This window comes from Melospiza georgiana, chromosome 20 (genome assembly GCF_028018845.1).
Source record: "Melospiza georgiana isolate bMelGeo1 chromosome 20, bMelGeo1.pri, whole genome shotgun sequence".
In the NCBI taxonomy this organism is placed as follows: Eukaryota; Metazoa; Chordata; class Aves; order Passeriformes; family Passerellidae; genus Melospiza; species Melospiza georgiana.
The window spans coordinates 9128491-9155043 of NC_080449.1; the positions used below are offsets into that span (position 1 = coordinate 9128491).

Genomic DNA, 26553 nt, shown 5'->3' on the forward strand with positions numbered 1-26553 from the left:
GACACTGAAATCCCTTCCATGTGTTTGGTCCCAAAAAGGTCTGGCAGGGAATTTAACACAGAGTAGTGCAAAACAATACATTTTATTTGTTCACAGTTAAACACAAGCAACTGCCTTGACATTTTAGAACATTCTAATAAGGACAGCAAAACCTCCTTTTGGTTTAAGTTCTCTTTAGCTTACGATTGTACCATTTCCTCGTATTTCATATTTATGGCATTTAATGTGGATTGTTTAACATGCTTACAAAGAGCGAGGCAGGGAACAGATTAACTTGACAAAGACAGCAATTTTAGATTTAACTAAAAGCAGTCAGTTAAAAAAATCTGTTTCCACTTCACTGATGGGACCCCTTCAAACAAACTGCAAGTTAACTACATACAGCAGATCCATGATTTTTAGACTTAGGAAAGAAAATTGCAAAATTTGTTCCTCCATAATCTTTGTGGTCCATAAACAAACCTAAAGTGGTTTCCATTACTATCCTGGTGCTAAAATCCTGTTTAAAAGAAGAAAAAAAGCCACCTTACCAAAGAGCTTGCGTTGCTGCCAGGGCATTTTTGTGACTGACACAAAACCTGCCTCTCCTGGGAACGCCAGACCCGGGTTTGGCAGAGCAGGATGGGCAGGAGCTTCTCCAGCATTCCCAGCTGAGCTGGCCCATCAGGCCCTTTGTGTGCAAACCATTCACTCCCCAGGCTGGGATCCAGTGGGAGAGGGGCAGGGAAGCTCCAAATCTCACCGAAACACGCGCTACCACGTTTGCTACCACTACGTCTGAGAAAGCCTAAAGACAAAACCAGGCTGCCACTTACAACCAACTCTCTACTCTCTACTCCATGCAGAGTCAGCTTTGACACAACCACTGAAGTTCACCTCTACTCTCAGAGTTTGGACTGACCAACTGAAAGGACACGGAGAATAATTTAAGACAGGCAGAAATGTATTCAGACCTTGGAGTTACGGAGGAGGCGGGAATGGAGGACGAGTCCTGTCAGCCATGAGCTGAGCTGCCCTGACTGCCTCGCTCTCAGCTGGGCTAAGAAGGGATTTGAACTACAAATGCAAGTGTGCTTGGACTTGATTTCTATGTGAGGTGGTTCTTAAACAGCAGCTGCCACCCACAGAATGTTTAGGAGAAGAGGCCACGAGTGATGCAGGGGAATTGTGAAGCCTGAACCGTCTGAGTACACCTGGACCCAGCCACGTGGGACATTTAAAACAAGCACTGCCTTCCTAACAGCAGGCCCTGCTCTGCCACGAAGGAGATTGAGTCTGACCACTGACAAGCCCTGATCCCACAATCCTCCTTCACAGAAGGCTCAAAATTGACTTAAAACATGATTAACACCAAAAGGCTTCACACCAAGATTCTGAGTTCAGTGTGAGCAGGATTCCTCCTCAGCCTTGTCACCTAAGGAAGGAGGATGAGGGTGAAGGGGAGAGACCTAAAGCCAAATTGACACTGCTGAACTCAAAACTGTGCTGCAATCTGAGTAGGAGGGCACTCAAAGCAAACCATGCTCTCCAAGGCAAGCCTGAAAAGGTATTGCCAGGAAGAATGAAGCCAATTTCTTGGACTCAAAACATGGTGGTCATGTTCAGATCAGGAACAAATGAAGGAGGGTGAAGCAGCACATTTCCCTGATTAGAGAAGCAAATCCTCCTCTGCAGATCTTCATAAGCTTGGAATTCTACCTCCATGTTCTGCATCCTCTCCCTATTTGAGTAAAGCTTCCTCTTCCCTCTTCTCCTACCCCAACTGCTTTCACATACAAACCAGGGTGAGGTCAATCAGGCAAACACTTCAAACACCAAGAAGATCTGAAGCTGGTGTTTTAACAAGTCTTCAGCATTTACGGTCTCTTCTGCAGTACAAGCTCCAGTTCCTTTTTGTCTGTTCAAATGTAACTTCCCAGGAAATGTTAAGGACAATATAAACAATGATCATGAATTAGGGTGAATGAATCATTTTGCAGAGGTACAACGTTCTTTAAACATTTGGGTATTCAATCAGACTCCAACTTAATGAAGGTTGGGCTCTGAGGGATGTGGGACAGTGGACAGGCAAAAATAGAGAATGCACTGGAAATCCTAGTGCTGCTTCTTTCCAGGATGAAAGGAACCAAAGTCACCTGGACAGGCAGCACAACCAACTGCTTTAAATGGGAAGCTTGCAAAGAAATACAAAGCATTCAGAGTAAACTCACAAATGTTAATTTGGCCTCATATTGCACTCAAGTTCATAAACGCAGCCACTCAACTGGGGATAGGGAGAAAGGGAAAAAAATACTTGCAAATGCTAACAGTTGTCCCTTCAAATTAGTACACGCTGCTAAGGACTGAATTTGAGAAAGAAGCAAGAGTTAGGCTGGGCATTTTCAATTCCAGACCCAAAAATCCACTTTGCATTCATTCAGCAGCCTCCTTCCGTTCCTGGCCATCGATCCTGCTCCGCTGCATGAGCCACTGCTCAGACCAAAGAAACATAAAAGCTTTTAGTTAAACTTGCACTCACGCCTCCTGTTCTATGCCAAGAATATGAAAATAACACTGATTGACTATCTTCCTCTTTAACTGTGGTCATGATGAGTTTCATTGTAGTCCATGATATGAAGCTGTCCAACACTGCTTTCCTGGAGCTTAGGCGAGAGGTTTTCGGGGCTTGGAGGGGCCTTTGACTCCATGCTTGGATCTTTACATAGTTCAGTCTTTAGGGCATCAGACAGCCTGTTGATGCTGACCCCCTCCTCATCACACTGGCTCTCACTCTTGTTTCGAAATAATTCTCGTGCCTTCATTCCAAGGAAGCTCTTGGAGCTGGGGAGTGAACCTACAGTCAGTGGGACAGTAGTGGAGGGCTCCAGCAACATGGATGTCTCCCAGCGACTGCTCAGCCTCTGGTTCTGGGGTTTTTCTGGGGTGGAGAGCTCGCTGCTGCTGCCCCCTTTACTGCTACTGCTGCCTCGGGTGCTGGGAGGTTTGGTCTCTCCATTTCTACCCAGTGTTTCCTCACTGTGTCCTGCCGTGTCTTCATTACCACAATCCAGCCTGCTGGGGAAGAGAGAGGACACAGTGTCAGGAAATCACAGGAATTAAACAGTGGAGAGGGAAGTGCTGGCCAGGGCAGATTGCTTTGATTACTTTCCCTTTCTGCCTCTGGGTATGTACTTGAACAGGTTTCCTTTCACAATTCTGGGGCAAAGCAGGAGAGACAGGGAGTAACCAGATGTGTCACACACTCAGCTTTGCACATCCACTGTTTTTAAGTCCAAAATTGACATAAACCCACATTAGCCCTGCAGATTTCACACCACCACCCTCACCTTTCTTCTGCTGCTTCAGCTGCTTCTGTTTTATCATCTTCAAGTTTTTTCAGTAGACTGCTCTTCTCCAGCCGCCCAAACAGATCCAAGATCTCCAGCTCAAATGCCTGGGTGATTTTTTTCTGAGCTTTGTACCTGCTTTCTACTGCCTGCAGCTGACCCCTGAGCAAAGAGAGAAACCAGAATGTCCAAAATCTCCAGATTCAGCCTCAGCTGTGACAGTGCATCTGTCAAAGCACAGCTAAAATGTTACATAGGAAGCTCCTACCTTGCTTGGATTTTAACATCTTCCAGGTATTTCTTTTGCTCCAGGAAGAGGTGGTCCTTTTTTGCAAGCTGAGATTCCAGTTCAGCTATCCTTTTCTGGGAAGCATCGAGCCTTTGGCTTTGCTGCTGAACACACAACTTTGCTTTCTCCAGTTCTTTCCGAAAAGCAGCGTGCAACATTTCAACCTCCTCGAAGCAAACAACACAATGGTAAAGTCTAATTTGATCCTGTGTTATTTTTATTGGTGTTTAGACATGTTTCTGATGTTATAAATAGGCACATTTTAAAGCAAGCCAGAATAAAAGCAGCATTTCTAAAAACAGATATAGAAAACCAGCCCTGATGAAGATGTACACTATTAAAATAACTACACATCACTGGAATTTATTAGCACATTAATGTTCCTTATGAAAACCTCTTTTCATCAAAGCAACTCTTGCCAGTTCTGCACTGGATTAGAGTACACAAACTCTATTTTAAATCCATTTTCCAACAGGACCTTCATTAAATACTAGTAGAAGACTTTTTTTCAGTATACTATTCACCTTCTTTAATTATGTGCTCTCACGCAGGAACAGTTATATTGTTGTGTAATTTACTTGCTTCTAATTAAAAAAAGGTTCCTTTGAAGTCAGGAAGTAAAACCATATGAACCACACAAGTTTCAGTGAAGTTACTGTTAACTTTTAATAGGAAAATGACTGAGTGGGAAGGCTGAGATGCTCATTTTGAAGTAACACCTCAAAAAACCCGTAAAATCCTTGTTAAGATCTTTCCACAAATTCTGGCACTACTAGCCTGCATTATTTTACCAACAATCTGCTGTCATTTGAGCACAGTAAAGTCTTGGCTTTTGGAAAAGAAACTGCTAGAATTTACATCAGTTGGCTAAAACAGACCCCAGGTGTACCCCAACAACTCCTCCTTAGCTTTCAGAAGGGGCACTGAAAATATTCCTCAAACCCACAGGGCACAAAACATCTGAACAGAAGATCAAACATACAATCAAATCCCTGAAAATCAATTTCAGAACAAAGAGTCTGTTAAGATACAAAGCCTTTCCTTCTGAACTCAGAGCTGGGAAGTGCTGGATGATGACCTCAAGAGAAGTCTCCCCAAAAGTCCTCTGCACTGGTACCTTTGTAGTGTCTGTGTGCTTGTGCTGCAGCTGCTCCAGGTACAGCTCATTGACCTCCCCAAGAACCAGCAGCTGCCTGTTCAAGAACTCCATCTGCTGTTGCACTGATTCACTGTTGGAAAGCTGGGAAGGGAAATGGAACAGAATCCAACATTGGGATGAACAGTTCAGGAGAGTCACAGCTGACAGGCACTCTGGGTATTTTTATGAAGAAGGGAAACAAAGGCTAAAATCCAATGCTTCATAAGTAGTTAAGTGTTGAATAAACTGTTTTCATAAAGAACTTTTCATTCCATTTAACTTACGATATAAACAGTATCTCTCAGTTGTCAAGATTTAGCAGAGCTTTAATACGAATTCATAATGATCAATCTGCAAATCCCTGCTGTGGAAAAAGCCAAAATAAGAACTTCCAGAAGCCCTTTAACTGAGCTTAGAGTTTCTTCACCAAAATTTTTCTGTGTTGTTTTTGTGTAATTAAATATCAGACTCTCTGGAGCTCAGCACAGGCTTCTTTCAGATCAAGAAAGAAAAATTACCTGATGAAAATTATCAGATAAAAAATAATCAGAAAGACACAAAGGGACCCTGGGAACACTGACTTTCTTACCTTTTGAGAAACTTGGCTAAGCAGCAATTCAGTGTGACACACCTTGTTGTTTGCCTTCTTTAACTCTAACCTCAGATCTGCTATCATGTTCCTGCAGTCTTCCAGCTTGGTCTGTTCAAGTGACAAAAAAATTACTCAGGGTTCTGAAACTTCACTAAGGACAGCAAGGGCACAGAGCTGGGAGGCTGCAAACCCCCAGCACTGGAAATCAAGTTTTAACTGACCCCTCCAAACCAGCTAAGAACCTGCCTTTTCCTATTTCCAAGATGAAGACAGGACAAAACAGAACTATAAAAGGATAACATTAAGTGAAACACTTTCAATTATGCACTGTCTTATTCTAAATCAGGACAATATCTCCAATAAAAATACCTGCAGCTCTCAGGTATTTCATGCCTTGTTACAAAGAAGGTTATTTTTAAAACCATTAAGTAGACAACAAATTGTTGTTGCTTCATACCTGCAATTCCTGGCTCTGGTTGTAGAATTCCTCCCGGTCGTGCTGCAGCTGTCGGATCTGGCTGTGAAGCTGAGCCACAATATTATCATGTTCCTCCTGAAACTGGTGGTACCTTGCCTGTTCTTTCTGCAGACTCAGTTTCAAGGCCTGGATCTCCTTTTCCTGCAGTTTCAGCTGATCTTTCTGTTAAGAATCCCACATGAGGCATCAGACAAGACACCTGCTTAGCAACTAGGATATCTATGCTCAGCCAAGCAAAGCTGTCATTAGCAGCATGCAGGAAAACACTTTTCCATACACACAAAATTTTATACAGAGCATTTTCTCAAGGCTTTTGGGGCTTGGCTTGGTTTTGGCTGAAAAGGAGATGAAATGGTGATAAGGGTGGACAGGCTGAAAACTCACAGCCACATTCAAAGCATGAATGAGCAACAGTCTATTTTTCCACTGCCTCTCATGCTTTCAACAGGGACTTGAGCTTCACAGCTGAAGCAACAGTCCATCTTCCAAAACCTACTTAGAAGTTTATTTTTGGCTCTTGTAGTTAATTATCAGAAGGTGAAACTGTTGATGGAATTAGTTATAACATGAAAATATATAATGAAACACACCTAAATCTGTACTGAGACATCCTTCAGTGTACTTATATCTTCAAATTCTATCACAGTGAACAACTCTGGAAAACAACACTTGAGTTTCCAAAGCTTTTGCTATTAGTCCTCATCTGAGGAGCAAAAGGACAATACTTTATCAAATATGCAGTAAGGTGTTTAGGCATTGAAAACCACTCCAGTAACAGGGAAGCTGGTAGGGGTCAAGCAGGAAGGATTCAGGTGCCTGCAATCAACTCCAAACTACTGACATTAATAACAGCACACAGAACCGGTGTGTGTGTCACTCCACAAACACCGACTTCAATAAAGCAACAAATGAGGCTTCTTTGTTAATTGAGTGGTACCAACAGACACCAGGCAGGCCAATTAACACTTTGAGCAGCACCAGTGTGTCTCAGGCACTGGTGGAGCTGTGTCCCTGCTCACCATGGCAGCGTTGTGCTCCTCCAGGGCCGTGGCTTTGATGACTTTGCGCAGGAGGCGGCGGTTGCGCAGCGCGTGCTGCTGCCTCTTGAAGCGCTCGTACAGCAGCTGGTTGTGCAGCAGAAGCAGCTGGTTCCTCAGGGTGTGAATCTCATCTGAGGGGGGAGAACCTGCAGTGGGACACACAAGAGGTTACTGAGCTGCACTCTCTGCTTTATTTGATCTCCAACATAAAAATCATAAATGTTTTTCCCAAAGCAATGGATATATGCCTCAAATGGATTGCTCCTTTGATTAAGGAAAAAAAGCCAAGCCATCATCACCACAAAAGTCTCAGAGCACAAAACTAAGACACAGACTCATAAATAAGCAAGAAAAACAATCAGTTTTAGATTGAATGAGCAGTGAGAAGGTGCAAGGATCTGTCAGATGACCAGCAGCACTCTGAAACTTAGCAAGGCTGAAATGGTCAAAAGCAAGAAGTGTCTAGAATTCTGCACTTTTCAAAGATGAAGAAAGCAGCTCATCTCTCTGGAACACAGCTATTTGCTAAGCAGATAAACCATGACTTAGTGGAGGGCATCATCTTTCTGCAGCATTAGTTAAAAACCCACAAGCAAAAAGTATGCAGGTCATTGTTTAAGCAAGTCTAATAATAGAGGAACAGATTGCCAAAACATGAGAAATTTCCTCACCTCCAAAGTGAGTCCAGTCAGCAGATTTGCTTGGCAGAGACAATCTGAAAAAAGAAAATGCAGCATTAACAGGTAAGTTTAAGTAAAAAAATGGAATGCTCACCTCAAAAGAGCTTATAGCCTGGTAAAAGTACAATTAAGGTCAGTTGGTATAAAAAGATTAGGGAGGAACTGTGCAGCTGCTTTTTTGGCACCGCTTAAAATTAAACCAGCACAAAAAAGAGTAACAATAAAGTCTGCAAAGTAAGATTTTCAGTCACCTACTTGTTCAGCTCCTTAGTGTGTGCATCTGCTCCTTGCTGAATCAGCCTGTCCAGCACTTCCACGGGAGAAGTTGAGGACATACAGTCTTCATCCTGGGCTCCCTTGGCCTTCTTTAGCAGCTCCTCAGTCTTCTTGCCAACAAAGAGGTAGGCAGTCTTTGGTAATGCAACCTCAAAGAGGTGCTCATAGAGGGGAGGCTGCCCACTCCCAAACACCACTCTCCTGTGTGCTGGTACTTTACAAGGGCTGGGAGTGAGAATACTCGGCTCCCCAGAGGTTCCTTCCCTGTTCCCAGCAGGGCTTTCCCCAGGGCCTCCACAGGGCTTGTCTATGGGAGTAAACGTTTGTTTGGGTGTTTCCCGTGCACCCTCAGGCCCAGGCTTGTCCAGAGATGTTAAAGGCTCAGAGGTCTGACTGTGTCCCTGAACACTGGAGGCTGCTGAGTGGGTTTTCTTCTGAGAGCCTGACAGACTTTCATTTGTGCGGTAAAACGGGGAGTCAAATCCTCCTCTAGGCACCATGTGTTCAGCATCGGTGGTGATCTCGGAGATCTCTTTAGATATTGCATCTGAGGAGAGGGGGAGCACCATGATGCATCTGGCATTTCAACAGGACAAACATTTCCTTAACTAAGATGTAGGTAAGGAGGGCAGACATTACCTTCCTCTCTGTCCTTCTCAGCGCTATCTTCAAACGACAACCCACCTAGAAACTCTGGAAGATCACTTAAGGTTACTGAACTTTTACTACTGGGTATGTCTGAAAAAAAAACAGAAAACAAAAATTTAGTTGTACAGGTGCTGTTTTCTCCAGCCTTAGCAAGCACAACACAAGTCTTACTGCTGCAAGGTCCTCAGAATAAAAGCCTGTCCCTGCTTCAGATGCTTCCTCAGAGGATGAAGGAATCTGACTGTTCCATTCCACATAGAAAACAGTTCAGAGATCAGTCACAGGTTAGTCCTGATCCCAAAATGTAATTTTGTAAACTTAACATTTGCTATTGCACAACCTCTGTGAGGAAGAATGTGTTGTTTGCAATTTAATCCATTAAATAAATAAAATAAGGTGGCTCCTGTGCATTGTGACTGCTGCACTTCCACATTAGCATTAACCTCCCCTTTAGCTTCTCAGCTGGCTCCACAAGCACACAGCACCTGCCTGAAAAAAGGAAGTTTAGCAATCTGATGTAATACAAACTTGCCAATATGTGGCTACTGATCAGAACTGAGACAGCAGCTGTGGGATACACACTGCAGGACAGAAATCTCATGCTCAGCTCAGTCACACATCAGGAACTCAGTAAAAAACTTTGCTTGCTCATAACTTGGAATTCAGAATATTCAGATTCCAGTGGTACTACACAACTACACCACAGAAAACCAACTTTAGATTTCACTATCATCTCTACTTTGAAGATGGTTAAGATTCACAGCACAGAAGTCTCAAATACAGTTCCAAAATCCCTTCTGTCTGTCACACAGGTAGATGACAGGAATGGAAAATGGAACCTATATTTATCTATTAAAAGTTGAGTTCCTCAACATACTCATTTCAGTACTCCGTGGGACTTTAAAATAGGTTCAAGTACAGCAATATAATTGTAGATAGAAAACAAAGTTTTTCCAGAGGCCTTTAAGAGGGAGCATCATATCTATCCTTATGTGCAGCCTTACAGTTTGATCCACACGTGACAGATAACTTGATGAAGCAAAATTTAATATACAACTTGCTGCTTCTAATAATAATCCTCAAAAAATCAGCTTTTATAAAAATAAATATTCCTTTTCAGCCTTCAGTTTATATTTGCATTTTTACATATGCAAGAGAGTAAGGTAAAAAAAATCTCAAGCAGTTTCTGAACATGAATGGGTAAATTGAAATCAGAAGCATCACAAGAAGGTTTTAAGTTGAATCACAGGTTAAAACAGGATCCTGGAACTACAAAGAACTAAGGGAAAAAAAAGAACTTGTGGAAAAGGGTTTGGGAATTGGAACAAGTGTCAATAAAAACTGGAGTTGTTTACAATAGGTTGTAGTAATGGGGAGAGGAAAATGGAGTTTACCCAATGATTTATCGCTGTTTATGACATTTTGCTGTCGGTGCAGTAAAGGCCTCCCAGAATCTGGTTTGTCCTCCTGGAAAACAAAAGAAACCCAGAACTCATTAATTGCCTTAGATTTCATTGGCAACTGTGCAGCTGGAAGTGGCAATAGTTGTCTACATTTAGAAGAGTTTTTGCAGTGAAATGCAAAATTTTTTTATAAACCACCTACTCTGATTTTTCTTTCTCAGTTAAGGTCACTGCATTAAGGCAAGTCAATGAAAAAAAAAAACCAGATTAGTTCAGCAGAAGAATTTTGTAATACCTTTTTAGGAGGTGTGGCAGCAGCTGAAGGGAGTGAAACATGCACAAAGTCATCTGAAGTGCAGGGTGGAGGAGGAGATGTGGCTGGTGTTCCCAAAGGTGTTCCTTTCCCCCCTGCTGAAAAGGAGCACAAGTTCTCTCAGCAGGCTCCCCCTTCCTCCTTTCAGCTGAACATTGTATGTGAAGAATTGTACATTTAAACACCTCATAGCATTTATTTCTTATCCCTTAAATTTCTTATCTTCTTAAATCTCTTTCAACTGTTCATCAACACAAAAGTGCAGTTTTCCAAAAGTTGTTTCAGATTTTGGCACTGAATTCACAAATTCCCTCTCAGTTTGCATCAGCACTGCTCTAGGTGAGGTACTCAGTTTGTAGGAGTAACCACTCCAGCTATCAACTGGCATGATGTGGCATTCCCATTTAAAAACTGCCAGTCAAATTTACAGCCAGAATTTCCAGTAAAACAAACCTTGGAGGCCTAATCCCAAACTGCAGCACGTACCAGATGTGCCAAAAGCTTTGCTGTAGGGTTGTGATGCAGACTGGGATGACTCTGATGGGACAATGCCGGGGGACGTGGGTGGTGTGGTCATACCACACACTGCAGAAGGGCTCCAGATGGTGACCTGGGCACAGAATAAAACACAGTAGAGCTCAGAACAGGAACATGTGAAGCACCTGCATCCAGATCTTCACTCAGGAAATTCAATTAAATGTGAAACGAACACCAACTTCTGAAGGATTTACAGCACAGCTCAAAAGCTCGTAGATTTTTAAGACTGGCACAAGAAATTATGAAAGTGCAAAGAATGAAAACTTGCTGGGCTTCATCTTCTGCTTTACCTGCTGTGGCTCAGTTGACAGCCTCGTGGACTGTGGGCTCAGAATCTGAGGTAGCTGCCCTGGCATTTGTGATAGTGTTAACCGAGGAGTGGAATATGGGGTAGAAGTCCCTGAAAGTTAAATAAAAGGAAAAATCAAAATTCCAAAGCATCCAACACATCAAATACAAACCCATGATTCTTCTGGATAGGATTAAAGGTTTTTAATCAAAGCATTTCAAATTCATTCAAAATACACATTTGTAGCTAGAGATTTTTCTTACAGCCCAAGAAAATATCTGTTGAATACATTATACTACAGCTTTCTTTTTTTGTTGTTATTTTAGGGTAGGGAGGACAGGGGATGAAGAAACAATGCTGAGAACGTGCTGTATGTCTGCATATAGAAAATATATCTATGTATTTATATTTTTAATGATAGTTTATTTTCTGGTGCCTAAGAATCAGACTTTTAAGTGGGATAAATTAGTGCGCTAAATTTTTTTTGCTCTAGGGCCAGTTCTTCTCCAGCAATTGGGTATTGATTAACCATCAGGCAGGTCTTACCATAGCTGCTCTGTATGTCAATGTAAGAGCTGGCACTGGGGTCAGTTTGATGATGTTTTGAGCTTGTGCAGAGTTTCCGAGACACAGAGTAATAACCATCTTCATAGGAGGCTTCTGCAGGGTCCAGGGAGATTTTGGCACATTCTATCACAACATCATGAGTTTCTAGCCTTTTCCACCTGCAGACAGTTTTTGGATCCAAAAGAGTAAGTTAGTCAATTATTGTTAAAAACAAGAGTTCCAGGAGATAGGGAGAACTGGCTTGTAGGATGGCTCATTTGTTCCAGGCAGCTTTGCATGCTCCCAGCCAAACTGGAACAAGGCACCAGACAGAAATTGCAACCAGATGACTTGTGAGAAGGGGTCTCAAAGAGGAGACAAACAGCTTTGACACAGAGATCCATAAAGGTCTGCCATGGAGCACTCTGGAAAGGAGGAACAGCACACGAAGACTTGGTTGATCCTGAGCTTCAGCAGCTGTAGAAATCAGCTCAACTACACTCAGATGTTGGTAGTCAAAATTTAGACATGCCAGCAGTGAGGGAATCTGTATTATTTAAGCAAACACTGTCTGCAATGCCAGTTTCAGATCTGTGTTTCTCCTCCCAAGTTCGGGGAATGTTTTTTACTAATACTACCTCCTTCATCCTGAGAACTACTTATCACTAAATTAAACAGCCAGATTAGATCTGCCCAATATTTCAGGGGATGGAAATTCACTGCAAAGAAGAGAAAGCCCAGAAGGCTGTCTATGAAAGGCTGGGTTGCTTTGAAAAGTAAAATACTCTCTGTCCAAGATACCAAAAGAGAAGGCTTCCACTGGAAGGTTTGTGCCAATTGTGCTCCTGAGTGGTGCCACCCTCCCCCCTGCAAAATTGAGCATTGTGACATTCAATGGGTTCCCAGTTAGGAGTGATTTCCTAGTGGCTCTGAAAAGCAGGGCAAGAGCACTACTGTGCAGCAACAAGAGTCAAATTCTCCTCTTCAGTGGCTGGGCCTGTGGAGACAAGAGAAAAGCAGCAAGTGGTGCTGCTGCAGGCAAATGAGCCTATTGCTAAAGAAAACTAATACAGCTGATAATGTTAACACATACCTGTTAAAAGAACTGATCTGTTAAATGAACCAAAATCTAGGTACCAAAACAAGACACACTGAAGCCATTTTAAACACTTAAATCCCATCAAATACTTCAAGAAACCCAGGGAATATGACCCAAACCTTCAGGCAATGAAGCACCTCTGGCAGTTTCACTTTATTCATTATAGGAAAACTGTTTTAAATCTTTACGAGGATGTTTGATCATTAAGATAAAGTAAAGTAGAAGACAGATGCCATCCCAGACACAAAATGAATTTAGAGTCCCAACATTGTTGTTAATGACCTTTCACAACAGTTTCTGCTTATTCATCCAGCTGAAAGCTGGGATGAGGAAAGTCTACATGTTTACCTGGTGCACCTACAAATCTGGGTGGCAAAACACCCCCACACAAACCAATACTGACAGAAAAGGTTTTGCTGCAACCTTCTGAAATAACCCCACAGAAAACTGCTCAATTTGAGCCTTTCCTAATAGCAGAGAGAACATATAATACCTTCGTGGGTCCAGTTCATGGTCCTTGGATCCAGTCACTAACTCTGGATGAATACGCACATGTTCCATCATTGGCTGTGAGAAAGAAGAAGGATTTGTTAGCAGTGCAGCACTTTGGATTGCACTAAAACACACAAAGCTGATGAGTAAACTACTGATCCCAATAGTTCAGAAAGTTACATTTAACAGATAAGGTTAATACACATCACCACAGCTTCAGGAGTTCATCCCAACCGAGCTTTCAGTCAAATCACTCATTTTTATACTGTTTTGTCAAACAGCCCTCAGCTGAATTGACAAATTAACTGTAATTAATTGGAATATATAGCTATAAATTTCTTGCCTCAGATAACACAGAAAGGAGCAGCATTCTACCTTGACTACTTCTTCAAAGGTCTCCAGGTTTTCCTTCATACTGTAGTGAGAGCGCAGAAAGGAGACAAAATTGCAAGGATACATTCCATAAAGACGATGAAAGAGAGAATAAACGCTGGCATGAAGATGGACAAGATAAATCTCTGCCACATGACCTGGAAAAAGTAGTTAGAATCTTTTTCATTACATTGGAGAAAAGAATAAAAGTTCTAAGAATGCAAACAAAGTACTTTTAAATTTCAAATGTTAACTGGAAGAAGTCTTCTGAGGTACAAATAGTCCCTATTGAAATTGTGAAGTCTTCTCAGAAGACAAGCAACACTTAGTCATCAGCTCATAGCAAACCCAGAATTTAAGATAAGGACCATTAATTCCAACCAGTGTGCTGTCATTCTCAAAGCACAGCTTTGTTTTTATTCAAGTTAAAACCTGAAACTCCTCGAGATAGTGAGCCAGAGTAAGACTGACTGGATGATTAAAAAAGGAAACCAAGGTTTGTTTCACTTTAAAAGGTAAAAACTAATAGCTTGCAGCCACCAAGAGCAATCACAGCAGACAAATCTTAGTATTCACCTCAGAAGTTCCAATCCTACTTGCAATGCAGAATGGCTCTCTAAATAGCAGTTCTATGTGCTTAACACAGCATTTGTTCATTCAGCCATGAGCCACACTCACAGATACTGCTGCTGTTAGACATCAGACCCCTTACAGCAAATTCAGCAAAGCCAGGGCTCTGAGAAAGCCAGTTTTATCAACCTTCATGACTATTGATAGTTGCACATTAAATTAAACTCTTATATATGTTGCTCCTTTTCTCCCACCCCATTTATATCTGGGAATATCAAATTCCCCAAAATCTGCCTGAAACATTAGCATTTTTCCTTCTCTCTCCATTAAGATCAATCTCTGCTTTTCACTGTCATCAGGGCAGTACTTTGGTTCAGTGAAATTTCATGCAGTAGCAGCACCACATGGAAGATTCTAAGAGACTTCTAAATTCTGAGCAAATAACTCCCCCATGCTCTCAAAGAACAGAACAGCTTGTGGGTTTAACACATCATTTTCTGTGTTTAAATAATCTCAGACCACTAAGAGTCTCACAAAAGAATGTGCTCACCAACTGCACAAGAGTCACAAGGATACTGCAGACCACAACTGCATGCAACAAAGTTGAAATCTCACCTGGATTCTGCAAGCACCAGGCTGAGAGACGCCCAAAGATACCAAAGAAATCATGAAGGTACTGTTTGCCAGACTGAGGAATCATTGGCAACATGGTTATTAGCACTAGGACACCTGTGGTGAGTACTACTACATCTGTGTCAGTCTGCAAGAAGGGAAAAAACCTGCATTAGTTAAATGTGTTGAACTTAATTTTTTTCCAAGGATGAAGTGAACATTGAATCATCATCATGGAAAAAGTTCTCTATTGAAACAGTTCCTCTGAAACCTACTAGAACTTAATGATCCAAGATTATTGAGTTTTTCATAAAGAACAACTTGAAGAAAAAATAGATTTGGGATTCTTGCTCCTACTCTGCTGCTTTTCTGTAGAAATACTTGGCTTAGTTAAAAAGGGAACATCACCACAGTTCCACAGCTGAGTAAAAACAATTACTGGTATGTGAAGCATCTTATGAGCCACCTTCCTTCCCACAGCTAAGCACACACAGCACTCAGAGGCTCAGAAACTGCAGATCTGATCAGGGTGTGCAAGGGTGTTGGCCAGTTACCAACACAGGGGTCAAAAGCTTTTCTGCTAAACCTGGCTGCTGGAAATTTCTCCCAGCAGTAATTCAAACAATGACTACAACACCTTGGCTTGTCCCACAAGAAAGGGAGGTGGCAGTACAAAATTTTGGCTGGATGAAACAGGAAGACAGAATCTGATTTTAGGAAAGGACATAGAAAATGTTCAAACTCTTTCCTTGCTTCTTCAGTTTAATGCACAATTTCCTTGGTAGCTCCCCTGCTTTGTCAGCACAGGGTGCACAGAGCACTGGGCAGGTGCTGCTGAGCTCTCTGGGTATCTCCCAGGAGATGGGACAGAGTTTTTAGGGATTTATCCTCCTCTGTGTGTCTACTCTCCCTCAGTCACACAAAACCTATCAGAGCACATTTCCTGTCCATCCCCAACCTCTGTCCACATCCCCAGAACTTCCACATCTCTGTCCTACTCCCAGCAGCTCTCTGACACACCTCATTCCTCCCTCAGTCACACTGCAAAGGACAACAGATCTTGTCAGGCACATCAGGAGTTCCAGGAACAGCAGCTGGAGCTGCTCCTTTGGCAGTTACAAATTTGTGGTGCTTTTGTTTTGAAAAGTGCTGGCACTTGACTGCATTGTGCATTTAAATGTGACTTCATGACTAATGTGGATTCCTCACTATCATAATAAATTCCATTACTGCCAATGCATTCTAGGTCTCAAAGCACTTTTCACTCCTTATTCACTGGTACAGTGCTGTACAGTATTATACCTGATCAATCTGCAGATGAGAGAAAAAACCCACAAAACTTGGGAAAACAGCCACCTCCTTGTAATCAGTAGCTAAGAAGGAATTGTCTGCTAATTCCAAGGTAATTTCACCTGGGAATAGTCCATTGCATGGCCCATCTACACTGCAAGCAGAGGACACACAAATTCAAATTGCACCAGTGGGAAGTTACTGTATTTCTCATTAGATTCAAATTCATGATATCCACCAACTTCATCAAGGGTCCTCTTGTCTTTAACTTATTTTGGGGAAGTTTTAATAAACATTCCTAACTCACAGTGACAGTGGCTTTTAGAAACAAGCTTGTCAGCAATAACAGCATCAGCACAGAGCATTCAGCTGATATTAACAGCACTGTGGCTTAGCTAAATGACATCAAAACAAGAATCAAATGCCTTGCATCTGTATGCAAGTTTACATCAGGTGTTTAGACAGCCCTGACAGTTCTTACCTTGAGACATTTGAGTAATGAAAGCAGGAGAGGTGCTTGAGAAAGTTTGTGTTTCCAAGATGGTTGTCGTCTTATCACATGTCCCAGCAGAGAGAGGGTGGGTAAACGAGTAGCAGCTTTGCCCATATAATCATTAATTTTGTCCAGTAGATGCTGACAAAGGATTTTTCAGAGAGTGGTAGAAAAAGAAAATTATTTATATTTAACTGCTCTATACCCTATTTCACCAGTCTACATTCAGCAGTTTGTCAATATGGAAATTATGGGCATTTTACAAATATACAAGATCCCAGGGGAAATAAAACCCTGCAATAACTTTGAGACTACTGGTAGACAAATACAAACTATAAAGGCCAGAAGCAGCGACTGCACTTTGAAATGTTTATAAGTAAATAATAAAAAAAAAAAAATCTGGGCAGCAGCCAATTTGTAGTGCCATTTCCAATCTACTTAAAATCTCTACTTGCTCTCAAAATACCCAATTTGTTTTAGGCTAACACATCCTGCACCAGGAGCACTGTAAAGAGACAACATTAATCCTCTAACCCTTTGCTTTACAGAGGTTCTTTGATTAACTGGGTCAGTTTAAGCAACTCTGTAAGAAACAGAGACCTCTGAAGTTTTTTTTAAAGCTTAAACTACTCTTACTACAGAGATACTACATCTCTACAGCAAGGTAATTCTACACCAGCGTGGAACCCCTAGAGTTTTAATGGATGCTATTTAAAGGCTGCTAAAATCTGCCATAACAAGATTATTTTTTTTACCTTGTCATGAGGCTCTTGCAGAGTGGACAGAATATGCAGTGCCTGCTGAGAATTGGTTTCCAAGTAATAGTCCACCAGGTTGTTGACAAGCATAGGCCCACGGTCTGTCAGTTTGGGGACAGCAAGGAAAAAAGCCAAAAATATTCTCAATACACTAAAATGAAGTATTTGCTACAAGGACATTGCAGAAGTTTTAAGCAATTGTTACACAATTTCTAACATAATGCTTGGTGTTTAGGAGACCTCTGGGAAAATGAGACCTCTCAACCACATTTCCTGATTCCAAACCATTCCAGTGAATGCATTCAGCTCAGGGAAAGGAATCAGGTTTTTTAATAACAATTCCTGTCTAACCATAAAAGCCCACAGGGAGCTGAGCTGCAAGGGTGCTTTACCCAGTAAAGTGCTCAGGAGTGAGCTGATGTTCTCTCCCTTCAGCAGATAGAGAGCAAGTTCAGGGACAAGGACACTGGCAGTGCTCTCTGAAAAGGCTCTGTCAGCACAAGTGATGCCTCAACAGCAGCAATCACTTTTCACCAAGTCTCAGTCTGTTGTTTTGTTTGGGAATTGGATTTTTTGTTTTTTGCTTTTTTTTAACAAAATCCCACTGGCTCCCATAATGTGGGTGACACCTAATTCCTTCTAGATACACTTGACAAAGAAAGTTTCATCAGCTCACACTTGAGGCTCTGCCTCAGGAAAAGCCAGTCATTTTGTAATAGAGTTTTAACAATTATGTAACAGACCTTCCAGGAGCCATGCCATTAAACAAAATGGACTGAAGAGAAGCCTCAATCCTTAAAGCAATTTCAAACCCAAACATCAAGAGTTTCTTTCAAGCTGCATTTGCAAAGACAGTGTTTGATAGGAAAAAAAGATCCTACATCATTCTACCTTTATTGATGTGAAAACAAAACCCTTCCCAAAACTACACAAAAGGATACATACCACAAATGAGATTATCTTTGAATGCAGCTGTTATATCTTCCAGGACACCCAGAATTGGAGAATCCAGCATTGAGAGGAGCTCACCAACATTTCCTTGCTGTGCCATGATGCACGTACTGACATGAATGTGGAGGTTAAAACTTCAGGAAGTTCTTCATTGGTGTCTTTCTACCAGACTGGGAGAGAAGAGACAGCAGATGAGTGAACTTTTCCCTTTCCACATAAAAAAAATCTCATCTCTCCTATTCCTTTTCCACATAAGTGCCCATTTAACACTGAGAAGATTGTGAGGGTTTCCACACCTGCAATAAAAGCTGTAAGAGTTTCCAAAAAGCCAATGAGTCATGAGCAGGGTTTTCTTCATGTTTTTCACAAAGATATTAATCTGTTTTGCAGAAGACCTCAGTATCTACACAGTCCAAGCATTATCTTACCATATTTTTTTTTAATTTACTCTCCAGGTCAGTAAACTGAAGCTAAAGGTTTGAATAAAATGTAAAAAGCTGCCTGGAATCTCTCCATTGCTGAGTTCTTACAGCAACTCCTCCTCAAACCACCTTCCCAGTTCTTTGCACAAGACTAAAATCTGGAGAAAACAAACACCTCCAGATCCTTCTCCACTCCTGTGACCAGGTCAGGAATTCACTGCCCTGGGCTCTGCATTGTTGCACTCTGAGAGATTTGGGTTTCAAGACTTTGCAGCTGTGGCCAGGCTGCAGTTGTTGGGAAACTGGAGCAGGGCTGCTGCAGCTGCTGCTCCTGGGCAGCCCGAGCAGCACAGCACACTTCAGCTTCACTGGTGGGATTTGTGATCACAAACTGCAGTGCAAAACTGCAGAAAGTATTAAATGCAACAGTGTGCAGGTAACTATTGGTCAGCTGGAGCAAATCTAAGCCATGTCAGGCTTTTAAAATGTTTTTTCCCATCTAGCAGCACCAGAGGGGTTCAGGTGTCATACTGACCTACCTACCACCAAATGAATCAGGTTTTATTTCATCCAGAAGAATCCAATACCAAACCTTTCCCAGTGGAAGAACAAATCTGGCTTTAGATCACACCTCATATTATCAGCAAGGGTTTCTTCTTCCCTCCCACTCCAAGCTAGAATACATTTTTCACTTCCCCCATGGAAGGCAAGACTGACACATACCAAGTTTAGATACAAAATTGTTTTTTTTTACTGCAGTTGTGTTTACAGCACCTGTTCTGTGGATGAGCTGTGCTTCTGTCTGCAATGCTGCCAGCCACACACCTTTCATGATCACTAATAAAGAAAAAACAGAAAGAGGTTAAGAAAAGGCACAATTTATTTCTTCTTTATCACAGCAGGTAAATGTTCAGAACATCACTAAGTGTTTTACACAGAACAGAAGAGCTGTGCACCCCCTGCATGAGAACAGTCAGCCCTCAGTCTGAAAACACCAAATGGTGCTGCAGTTGCTCTTTCCTAAGCTGTCCACAGGTTAAGCTGTGCAATTACCTCAAACTAGATGGTTTTCACAAGACCATGGTTTTGTACTGTGACCCTTCACAAGCTGCTGAAGTTTTATTTATGGCAGGTAGAATCTTACACAGAAAGGATTCCTCTCTATTCTGAACATACAGTAATTAATTTAAACCTTTAAATTCTATTCAAAACATCTTTAGCCATTAGCCAAGGACCACAAAACACTGCTCTGTTTTAAATAATAATAATGCTGTAATTGCCAGTTTAATAGGTACAGATAATGCTGTAATTACCTATATACATATTACTTTCTTGAATATCCATGTTTAACAAAGTCACTGGACAGCAGGAGTTAACATGTTCACCAGTAAACTTTGTCATTTGCAACACAGCACTCTGCAGTTGCAGAACTGCCCAAGGTCACTTTTCTTAGTGCCACCAGACATCAGCTTACTTAACCTGGCACTGATTGCAAATTCAAAGGTGATAATATGGCACCACTCTCCCAACTGGCATTTCAGTAGCAACAAACTGGCTGGAGCATTGCAGGAATCACCACTGCAGAACATAAAACCCCTCACCCTCAGTTTTCCATGATCATAACTGAACAGTCCAAATGAAACTCCAGGTCATGTACAAGCAGCCAGCAGAGTCTGATCACTGAAGTGTTTAGATTTAAATGCTATTTCCTTTCTAGTCTAATGCTGGCAAAATGCTAAACCTGCGTTAAAACTGGCTGGTAGTCTGAGCAAGACTTGGATAATAACAGAATAGAGATCTGGGGTGAGGGAAGTTGCCTTTTACTGAAAGGAGAATGTATCTATGCTTTTCACAAAATCAGAGCTGGCATTTGTTGTGGTTTAGGATTTTGGTTTGGGTGTTTTTGTTGGTTTTTTACCCTACATTGTGCAGACTCCAAAGCTTCCACTCCTTCCTCAAAGCACTTGCTGTTCAGAAGACAAACAATGCTCAGAGAGTGGCACCATCCTTTCAAAAGGTTTAAAGCCACACATCCATGCAACCTAAGAAGTCAGCCTTCCACTCTGTTAATCATTTTGAGGAATGAACAGCTTTTTCCACTTCTAGCAATCATTATAACATTGAATTGACTCAATGACTGCATTTGCAATATTGTACTGGGAAGCAGCTCACTCCAAGGAAATTATTCCTTCATTTCTGAGAACACATCTTTCAAACAGGACTTGCTGTGCCTCAGTTTCTATCAGGACAGTCTCAGCTATGGTCAAGCAACAGATTCACCAGCTTCCTAAGCAACATGAATTAGTTCTTTAAAGTATTGTTAACAAAAGAGATGCATGGCCACACCCCCAGAGCAACTGCAAGCAAAACCTGTTTTAAGAATTAAAGCAGCAGAAACACAACTCTCTGCTTTTTTACCCCATGAAAGCCTTGTAAACTCTCTTCCTTTAATTCCCATCCCATCCCAGTGAAAAAGAGTGATTTTTGTTTTATTTTCCTTTGTCACACCAGTAAGAACCTCAACAGCAGTTTCACAGATTCTGATATTGCCAGAGGAAAATCTGCAGCCTGGTGAAATCATAAACCACACTTTGGATGGGCTCTGGAAGTCAGGCTCATCAATTCCTCTGCAGACAGATGGGGAAAACCCCTGTTAAATGTTGAGTAGTAAAAGGATTTCAAACTTTGTGCCATTGTGGCTGCCATCAGATAAGGGTGAGGCTGATAAGGGAGCTCAGCACTGATAACACCACACACACGTAGGTAAGGGATCATTTCCCAAGCTCCCTGACTAAAACAGATGGCTGGAGTGACCTTGTGCCAATAAATCCAATAATCCATTATTTCAACTTTTCAATCATGCATTGGGACTTCTTTAAAATAGAGCAGTCTCCACACCTAAAGTATTCAAAATATGAATAAAAGTATTCAAAATATGAATAAAAGCATTTCAAAGCACATCTTAAAATGGGGCAATGTTACACACAGATACCTCATGAGGTGAAGTTTATCTCAAGTTACACCAAACCAGTCAATGCTGTCACCCCACTGTACACAAATGGTCACAACTTTAAAAAAGCAAATCACAGCTGTCTCAAGGTAAAGTAATTTTAAACTCTAAGTAAGACTGAGATGCTCCAAATCTGTGCCCAACACAAATGAACAAGCCAGGAAATTCCAGTAATAGTCTTAAATCATGTCACACTTTTTTCAGGCAGCTGAGTAAGTAATTTACAGGCAACAGGCTTTAGTCAGAAAGGTCCTGTTCTGCTCTGTGTGTCAGTGTGATTTATCACAGTCCCACCAGGAATTTGGGATGTGATTTCCAAATCTTGCAGATAAGCACAGGCCAGGTTAAGGGGCTGCCATCACCCTGTGGAACAGCCACTGACTGTCAGGGTATTTTGTATCTGGAATTGATACTTGCTGTGAACAGGACATCCCTGACACCTTTACAGTATCAGCAGCAGCAGGGCTTTATGCTCAAATACACAGTTACAAGATGAGCCTCCATAATGCTTCCATCCCCAGATATTGCAATCATTCCCTCATCAGAAGAATTTCCATGGCCCTGCAGCCATTCTTGCAACTAACAGGATTAAAACAAATAAGTTTTCCATGTGATTTGACTCACTGACTCTTCACTAACTTTTAAAACTAGTTTTATACAAAAGATCCAAAGTGCTTGGTTAGTAAAGCATAGAAAAAAGTCTGTTTAAATACCTTTTAAAATGCAGCATTTTAATCTCACTGGAAAATATCACACCCACAGCATTTCTTATATTCAAGAGCCTTCTTTAAGATATACTTAGTAAAAAGTATTAAAGTACCAACACAGCTTTGGAGCCATCTTACAGAAGGAAAAGGAGAAGCCAACAAGCCAAGAACCAAGTCTAAATTTATTTTAATTTAACAACACCAAACAGTTTAAGCTACAAACTCGAGACAAAGAGAGAGACTGCAGAAATATTAATTGGAAAAGGCTAAACAGAGAGAAAGCGACAGCAGAGCATTCCCAAAGATTATGACTTCTGTAAGTATTTCTGTCAAGAGAAGATGTTCTTCTGTTCAGGGTATTTTTATCCCAAGGCAAATGAAAAAGCAGCTGGTAGTGCCAGTTATGCTGCTGGCAGGGGTGGGGAGGAGGGGGACACCACAAACACACCCTCAGCCTTTGCTGCAAAAACCCCCAAATTCACACCAGGAGCACCTATTCTGAGGGAGGGGGACCAGCAGTTTTATCTCTCCTCATTAAGCAGAGTTAAATCCAGGGTGTGCCAGTAAATGGTTATTGCCCCTCTGCCCCCAGAGGAAAGGGGATTTCAACATCACAGCACCAGAAGCTCCAGATTTCCACTTTTCCATCTGATTTCTATGGCAGGTGAGGTCAGGTCACATCCCCAGGTACTGCTCTGGCAAAAGCCATGAACGAGGACAGAAGGATTTTACAGCAATTGTGCTCAAAGAAAAATTCAGATTGACAACACAGCAGCCCTTTTCACTGACATCTTTGAAATGTTGGTCATGAAAGGATTAAGCCTAACCCCCTCCCTTTCACCACACAAAAAACTGAAGCCCATTTTATGCTTCCTAACCATGCCCAATCTTACATTTCCCTCCCAGTTGAACTGAACATTGCCATTATACAAGTGACATAAGCAATGAATGAAAAGTTCCAGCAGGGAGAAAAACCACTGGTGGCATAGGAAAGCAAGCAGCTGATAATTCCCCTTTTCACCACCCAGAAATAATAACTCTAAACACTCTAAACCTCATTTCAAACTGATCACTACAACTGGCAATACAACCAATTTAATTTATTTATTCATCTTTAAAGAATGAAGGTGTCTGGCTTCTTCTAATAGTAAATATTTTCATGGTTATATTAAGATCTGATACTAGATTCCATAACTAAATTAGATCATTATTTATAGTTATAACTTGATATTACACACATTCTCCTCTATTTTGTTACAGGTGCTTAACTGATGTGGGAACAGGAACAGCACAAAAAACCCCAGCAAGCCCAAACAAAGAGAGAAAATCAGATTCAGCAATATTTAAGATTCTTTGGGCTCTATGCTGTGCTAATACACCACTGCTAATTGCTACTCATCACATTTCTGTCAGAGGAAAATTGTTTAAAAACAATCCATGTCACAAAAAGCCCCAAACATGGAAGGGCTGTCACACAGGAGCCAGGCTAACCAGCCAGCCACGAAAGGGAGTCAGGGATTATTGCAATTCCTCACACACAACTGCATATATTAATAGCAAATAAATAAATAAGAACAAGCCCTGGCTTTCTAGAACAATTTAATTAACACTACACACAGAAAGTCAGCCCAACTATGGAATCTTTAAACTACAAACAGGTGATCAGAGAGCTCTGACTTGGCACTAACACAAGGACTGAGACTCCTAAATCTCTGCAGCATTTTTTTTTTTGCCCCCAAGAGGAACCTTTTAAAATATTCACAGAGTTAGGCAGCAATTCAGCAAACCTTGAAACCACTGCAACCTATCTAATGTACTCATCAAGGCATTTTAAAACTGCCCCAAGAATGAAACCCAGCATTACAGCGAACAACAGCAAATGATGTGTAACTGTAAAGTAAAAACAAAACATGAATAATGCCCAGCAAAGTGACAGCAATTCACCACTGCAAGAACTTTACTCTGGGTCTTAATGTGCTGCTCAAAGAAATGCTTCTGCTAGGAAAGGAAACATCATTAATTGTGCTCATTATGTTCATTAAACTACAGGAACATGTAACACCAGACACTAAGCTGTGACATTGTTAAAACACATACCTGTCTGCAATTGCCACAAAACCTGGTGCCTCCCCTGCTCCCACCACTGCAAAGTGCTCTCATTATTATTTTTATAATTAATATTTCATTGTTATTATTTCATTATCATTCATTTATTTCCTTATTATTGAAGAATCCCAGAATGGTTTGGGTTGGAAAGGACCTGAAAGCTCATCCATGCTGCCATGGGCAGGGATAATTTCCATTATCCATTATCCCAGGCTGCTCCAAGCCTCATCCAAACTGGCCTTGGGCACTTCCAGGGATGCAGGGGCAGCCACAGCTTCTCAGCCTCCCCACCCTCACAGGGAAGGATTTCTTCCTAATAAAATAAAATAATTCTTCCTAATAAATCAAAAGGCATCTTTTCCAAAGATCTATCAGTGTGTGTTTGCACCCTGCATGTGTTCCAGGCCCCTCAGTTTGCACAGAGGCTGAATCACATCCCCAGCTCCTGTCAGGGCTGACAAGAAGGTGCCTTGGCAGTTGGAAGAATTTCAGGAATCAGGACAAGTCAACATCCCAGCAGTCCAGCTGCAAATAGAGCCAGCATTCATTTAAAGCTACAAATAGCTACTGAAGACAAATATTTGTCCAAACACCAAAACATCTGCAGTTGGCCAGTGTATCTCACATTAATAATGCCACATTTTAGTCAACATAAAGGTAACAAAGAGTTAAGGTGTCAGGATTAAACACAGCCAGAGATAAAATCATTTTAATTAAAGCTTATCTCATGACTTATTAGATATTCTGACTGTATTTTCATGGTGTAAGTCCCTGCAATTCCCCACAAATGTAGTCCTGGGTGAACTGGGCTGCTACAAAACCAGAACAAATGAACAAATCAAAGCAAAATCCTTCACTCAGTTTTTTTACTGAGTAAAGGATTTTAAGCCCCTGATTTGATTTTAAACTTCAGCTGTTTCTGATAAGCAGAGTACCTGATTGCTGCTCAGCAAATACAACAGCAGGCTGATGGATTCCCAAGGTTTGCACTGATTATCAGAACTCCCAGAGTTTTCAAAGATTTACTTTCCAGTTGCTCATACATGTAAATTGAAGAGGGATTTTTTTCACCTAATGGGATCACTTCAGCAGTGCTTCAATTCTGACAGATTTCCAACAACTATCCCCAGAAATTAATGTCAGGAAACTGCAGGATCAGACTACACAAAGAATGAAAACCTGTATTAGCACCCACTGGAAGGTTCTCTGGAAACAGCAGCTCTGGAAAGAGTTCTGCACACAAACCTGATCCTGGTTTCTGGGTCATTTCCAGGGGTTTTGAATCATACATTCCTTTAAGGCACGTTCTTCCTTTCACTCACTGCTGTGTAAGAGATTCATTAAAAAACCCCAACCCCGAAGAGCAAGGCGAGAAGCTCTGCATAAACTGATAAAACAATGACAGAGGCTGCATCCATAGCAAACAAAGGGTGAAAACTTCAGAACTGCAGCCTTCCAACTTCTTTGTGATAACAGGAAGCAAAATGTTTTATTGTAGAAGTAAACAACATCCTGACTTCACATTACCTACCCAGGAGCAAGGAAATGAGAAAAGCCTTCCTCACCGAGGGACAGACTTTAACAACTGATTTATTTAAAGCCCAACCCCGGACAAGGGAACCTCCTCAGCAAATAACCAAGGCAGGGGAAACCTGGAAATCGCTCCTCAGCCTTTGCAATGGGAGTGCTGAGCCTTTTTCAATAAAAATCACAGAATTAAAAGGGGGCTTTGGCTGGTGGGGGGACCCTGAGGGGGGGGTAGGGGGGGTAGGGGCAGCACCCCGGAGCAAGTTAGTCTGGAAGGAAGGAAAGCGGACAGAGGGAGGCAGGAAAGGGGACGCAGGGGGAACATCACCCCCCCGCCTTCCCCATCCCCCCGACCCCTTCCCTTTCTCCTGCCGCCTCCTCCCCCAGCCCTTTCTCTCTGCTTCGCCGCTCATCTCTCTGCTCTGCCTCCTCCTCTCCGTCCCCGCGGCCGTCCCCGGTGTCGCCGCGGCGGTGGCGGCGGGGGGCGGCCCGGCGCACTCACCTCGCCCTCTCCTCCCCTCAGCTGTTTACCACTCCGGGCTCCTCCGGCCCACAGGGCGCCGCCATCTTGGCCCTGCCTCCCCCTCCC

At 42.0% G+C, this 26553-nt stretch overlaps 1 protein-coding gene across 5 annotated transcripts; it reads right to left on the bottom strand.

Annotated features, from left to right (window-relative positions):
- Positions 1 to 65: 65 nt before the first annotated feature.
- On the bottom strand, positions 66 to 26553 carry TSC1 (TSC complex subunit 1). 5 transcript variants are annotated; one of them, XM_058038061.1, is made up of 23 exons: positions 26467 to 26553; positions 19389 to 19451; positions 18187 to 18362; positions 17239 to 17342; positions 16472 to 16624; positions 14704 to 14848; positions 13522 to 13676; positions 13148 to 13221; positions 11556 to 11734; positions 11011 to 11120; positions 10670 to 10793; positions 10166 to 10278; positions 9862 to 9934; positions 8459 to 8557; positions 7799 to 8366; positions 7535 to 7578; positions 6843 to 7009; positions 5803 to 5985; positions 5343 to 5453; positions 4733 to 4855; positions 3595 to 3782; positions 3327 to 3488; positions 66 to 3051 (listed from the first exon to the last, which is right to left on the bottom strand). In XM_058038061.1, exons 3-23 carry the CDS (start codon positions 18290 to 18292, stop codon positions 2574 to 2576), a joined length of 3459 nt encoding a protein of 1152 aa, XP_057894044.1. In that variant the 5' UTR covers positions 18293 to 18362; positions 19389 to 19451; positions 26467 to 26553; the 3' UTR covers positions 66 to 2573. The 5 variants fall into 5 exon arrangements, with proteins under 5 accessions (XP_057894044.1, XP_057894042.1, XP_057894043.1 ...); XM_058038059.1 differs by having other exon boundaries at positions 66 to 3054; XM_058038060.1 differs by having other exon boundaries at positions 66 to 3054; positions 3595 to 3779; positions 10166 to 10281.

Excerpts from the sequence above, each read along its gene's own strand:
- TSC1 (XM_058038057.1), bottom strand. The coding sequence starts at position 18,292 with ATGGCACAGCAAGGAAATGTTGGTGAGCTCCTCTCAATGCTGGATTCT. Across the intron at positions 11,121-11,555 it reads TGACATACAGAGCAGCTATG|GGACTTCTACCCCATATTCC; the intron begins GTAAGACCTGCC and ends TTTAACTTTCAG. Across the intron at positions 5,454-5,802 it reads ACCAGAGCCAGGAATTGCAG|ACCAAGCTGGAAGACTGCAG; the intron begins GTATGAAGCAAC and ends TCACTTGAACAG.